The 4,921-nt window shown below is 35.6% G+C and overlaps 1 protein-coding gene across 1 annotated transcript; it reads left to right on the top strand.

Annotated features, from left to right (window-relative positions):
- The first annotated feature begins 472 nt into the window (after nucleotides 1-472).
- LOC141596075 (putative glucuronoxylan glucuronosyltransferase IRX7) lies at nucleotides 473-4,088 on the top strand. The gene is made up of 4 exons (XM_074416098.1): nucleotides 473-1,110; nucleotides 1,207-1,562; nucleotides 2,372-2,622; nucleotides 3,040-4,088. The coding sequence occupies exons 1-4, from the start codon at nucleotides 831-833 to the stop codon at nucleotides 3,509-3,511; spliced, it is 1,359 nt and encodes a 452-aa protein (XP_074272199.1). The 5' UTR covers nucleotides 473-830; the 3' UTR covers nucleotides 3,512-4,088.
- Nucleotides 4,089-4,921: the final 833 nt, after the last annotated feature.

The raw sequence follows: 4,921 nt of genomic DNA, 5'->3' as shown, positions 1-4,921 counted from the left end.
ACCGTATTAGGTAAGTAAGTGTTAATATTGGTCTGGTATAGAGGGAGTATATTTTTGTTTTTACAAATACTCTTTCCGTTTCGGTTATTTGTTATCCTATTTTATTTTGGATATGTCAATCAATTATTATCTTTTTTATTTTAGAAATGCAATTAATAAGTAATTTGATCCTTCATTTAATAATTTATCCCCTACATTTCTTTGAATTTTGACTTTTTGTGATAAAAACAAAAGATAATACGAAGTAATTAAACGGGACGGAGGGAGTATCATCATACAAACACCATGTATACACAGAACAATAGGTCGTATAGACGGGTGGGGCGAACAGACGGGTAAAAAGCTCTAATAAAATGGGTAGAAGGGATAAGGTGGGATACCCCCATGTGTTTCTCACTTTATGGCAAATGGGTATTTTGTGAGAGGAAATGGTATCCGTCTATATGAGAATTTGTGTATACAGAAATACTCCAACACAAACCTACACACTCTTGCTACTTTACCATTAACTACTTTCTTTCGTTTTCTTTCCTAAACAAACAACACCCAACTCAACCAAAAACCAATACAATAGTACTCCTCCTTCCTAATAATAAAACTCTAGAAGAAAGAGTACGAGTATCATTTACTCCCCCAACTAAAACTTGATAAATTTTAATCTCCAAGCAAAAACCAACTCCCCAACTAAATCTTTCATTTTCCAACAAACAAATCCATCCTAGTACCTTAATTTTCACTTGATCCCCTCATAAACCAAACAAAGAAAACCTCATCTCAACCACTATTACATACATACATTCATTCTTCCCCTAAATAATCGTTGCCTAAAAATGGAGGATTTGAATCGACCCACTAAACGAAGACAAGGTTTCTATGTCAAAATGAAGTTTCTAAACTCTAATTACAAACATGGTAGAGCTAAAGACAACAATAACAATAAAAGAATTTTCCACCATTTTTATCATAGATTTTTTAAATGGCTTCTTTGGTTTTTTCTTTCTTTTTATTTGTTCTTTTCTTTTCCTTCTTTCAAAACCAACAACAACAACTCTCCCAATTTCAAACCCGCCCGCTCTCTTATTCAACAATATTCACCCCAGATTCAATCAGGTATATATAACATATAAGACCGTCTTATACAATAATTAATATCGCTTATTTTTACGGGTTCTAATCTTATTATTGTTTTATTGTGTTTACTTGTAGATTTGAAGTTGAAGGTATATGTATACGAATTACCAGAAAAATACAACAAACAATGGTTGCAAAACGAGAGATGCAGCAAACATTTATTTGCATCAGAGGTAGCCATTCACAAAGCATTGTTAGAAAGCGAAGCCCGAACATTCGACCCGAACGAAGCTGATTTCTTCTTTGTACCGGTTTACGTTTCTTGCAATTTTAGTACCATTAATGGCTTCCCTGCAATTGGTCATGCTCGTTCCCTTATTTCCTCCGCCATTCATTTCATTTCCTCTAACTTTCCTTTCTGGAATCGCACTCTTGGTTCAAACCATGTCTTTGTCGCTTCTCATGATTTTGGTGCTTGTTTCCATACCTTGGTAACTTTTTCTTTCCCTTCTTTTTATCAATTTATTTTACATTTTTTTTTTAAATAAGGTCATAATTTAATCATAATTATTTGTTTACCTTTGATTTAGATACCATTTACAAACAATTATTTAGGACATAGGTAGTACTTTTCAATTAATAACATTATGAGTTGAGTTTAATTAATCTGTGGTGATTAAAAGTTAAAATGCTTTGAAATGATGGATATATCCGTCTTAAAATCGCCTAATTATTAGGCGATTGGGTAGAGGAGTTTGTGCATGTGAATGTAGTTAAATGTGTCTGTCTTAAATAACGCACGAGAACATTGGGAGAACGGTACATGTGAGCATAGTTAAGATTGTCCCATGACAATTGGGGTAATCTATCGATAGAATTATGCAAGATACATGTGAAGTTTAGTTGTGATTGTCCCACTTTTGGAATTTAGATTATGGAGTGTATGTTCCAAATTTATAAACCCCACCATAAATATCATTCATATTATAAAATTAAATTTTATTAGAATTTTGCCTTATCTAATACGATTAAATAGTACTCGTACATGATTATCCAATCGGAAAGTAGCTTTGAACTTTTCTTGTTTTTGTATCTAAATTATGACATTTCGACTAATATATGATTCTCAATCGGAAGTCCCTATGATTTTACATGTCGGGTCTACAATCGGTCAATTCTTGGTTGTAGACCCGGAGGGACGTTATCTTTAATGTTTTACTCCGTATTATGTTATTAATTTAACAATGATCGTATAATTGGGCGATATAATTGATTTTGTTTTCATTGACAAATATTATAGGAGGATGTTGCAAAAGAAGATGGAATACCAGAAATAATGAGGAAGTCAATAATATTGCAAACGTTTGGAGTGGAATACCAGCACCCATGCCAAGAGGTAGAAAACGTGGTCATTCCACCATATATACCTCCACAAAGTGTAAGGTCAACTTTGGAGAAATGGCCTTTAGGTGGTCCTCGTGATATTTTTGCCTTCTTCAGGGGTAAAATGGAACTTCATCCTAAAAATGTCAGCGGCCGTTATTACAGCAAGTAACAAACCTGAACTCTTTTTTTAGATTACTTCTTTATTTCCCATATTGCCCCTTTATTGTTGAGAAATTATTACGCAATTTGGTCATGCATGCCTATTCTAGATCAATTGACTTTTAGTGTGGTAATGACTTGAATAATACGGAGTACTCGGTATTTGATTCAAAGTAAAGTATTTCATGGTTTATAAAAGTCATTATCATCTTTAATGCTATTCTGCCATCAAATTTGACATTATCTTTTAATTTTATTACGTATAGATTATCGAATTATAGTTGACCATTTTGGATATTTTCAATAATATCCAAAATGGATATTATCTGAGTATATTGCTCCGATATATCTGAGTATATATAATTCATATGGATATTTCTTTTTTCTAAATTTTTAATTTAGTGAGATACCTGTGTTATGTAGGGCGGTAAGGACTCAAATATGGCGGAAATACAACAATAACAAGAAATTTTACTTGAAGAGGAATAGGTATGCGGGTTACCAATCCGAAATAGCACGTTCAACCTTTTGTTTATGTCCATTGGGGTGGGCCCCATGGAGTCCGCGACTAGTTGAATCTGTTGCATTGGGCTGCATTCCAGTCATCATCGCAGACGGTATCCGGTTACCATTTAACGACGCCATCCCGTGGCCGGAGATCTCTTTAACGGTTGCTGAAAATGATGTGGTAAATCTAGGTAAAATCCTTGACCACGTGGCAAGGACCAATCTTACGACTATACAAAGGAATCTGTGGGACCCTGACGTAAGGCGGGCCCTACTTTTCAACAACAAGATCCACGCTGGCGACGCAACATGGCATGTCCTACGCTCTTTAAATCAGAAGCTAAATCTTGGGGCCCACCATTTAAACTTGGGAGTTTCTGACGAATGAGTTATTAACACGTGGAAGTCACTTATTGGTAAAAAGTAGCCAGGTTGTGTTTCCCGAGAAGATAGGTCATGTGCATGGGAGAGTGTATATATATACAAGTAGAGTAATACGTAGTGGAAGACAGTTGGATTTACAGTGTCACTTGCGCTGGAATTTCTGACATGAGGGACAACATTGGCGACGTGGCATTTTTTGATTTGTTTAGAGGAACGGTACATGTGAAGAGTGAAGACTGAATAGGCTGTAGTTTTACATTAGAATATTTTTTATATGTATATTCTTTGTTTAAAATGGGGTTGGAAAATGATGGTGATCTTATAATTGAGGGCAAAAAGGAGCACAAAAGGTCCCTTTAGTAACGTGAATTATGTAGTGTACTGAATCGTAAGGGGTCGATGTGCTGGCATGTGAGGTTGTAGTTCCACTTCGAAGGTGGTGGTACAATAAGGAAAGATTTATCTACAAATGAAATTATTTTTTCTTGCAAAATAAAACGTAGTCAATTGTTTCGAGTAAAAATGTAGTCAATGCTTAATATAAATTAAACGAGATTAATCGATGTTTTGTGATTGGCCAAGCTCTGTCCGACGTCAATGCTCTGTTCATTCCTCTTGGCTCAACTCCTAAAACAAGAATCCCCGACCCTTTGATGCCTAAATCAATCTTTGTTCTCATTTTGGTGTCGAACGAGTATCTCATGAGGTAATTTTCTTTGGTCAATCATTTGTAGGAAGAGAAGGTTCTTCGAGAGTTAGAGATTGGATACCTTTAGAGGTGCATTTTGCCCCTATTTATAGAGGACAACTTGTATGGACCGAAGGGACTCACATGGGACCTCCACGTGGCTCTGACCGTACTCTTAACTTGACATGGAGCGGTAATCCCGGAGATAAGTTGTGATTGAAATCCACCCTCGGTTGGGGATGACCACTAGCTCGGCCTCTCTTTGGGCCAAGCCTCCCTTAAGAGCATGGGAGTCCTACTTTGATTTGGGCCCTTAAGGAGATTTCATGGGCCTTGATACTGATTTTGAGCCTAATGACTTAATTATTCAATCCCCATCGCTATTTATAATACAACAAAATGTAGAAACAACTGAATAAAAATATTTAGAGAGCGTTACCGTATTTCCTCAACAAGAAATACAAGGCTACACTATCAACTACTAAGCTTGTTGTCTAGATGACTATATTGTTTTTTTTTTTTACAATATTTATCTTTCGGACTTAAAGTATACGGCAGTCAATGAAAATTGGGTTGTACGTTAAGGTTGTTTTCTCCCTTCCTTCCCTTTCTGCTGTTTGATTCCATTTACTTTTCATTAGATTCATAACTTGTTCAACGAGGGGATGATCCTCTCCTTCTGTAGGCATATTTTTGTGTTTTTGATGGATAAAACTTAGCGAAACT

This window comes from Silene latifolia, chromosome 1 (genome assembly GCF_048544455.1).
Source record: "Silene latifolia isolate original U9 population chromosome 1, ASM4854445v1, whole genome shotgun sequence".
Classification (NCBI taxonomy): Eukaryota; Viridiplantae; Streptophyta; class Magnoliopsida; order Caryophyllales; family Caryophyllaceae; genus Silene; species Silene latifolia.
The sequence above is the reverse complement of the archived record's forward strand: the minus strand, read 5'-3'. Positions and strand labels throughout refer to the sequence as shown.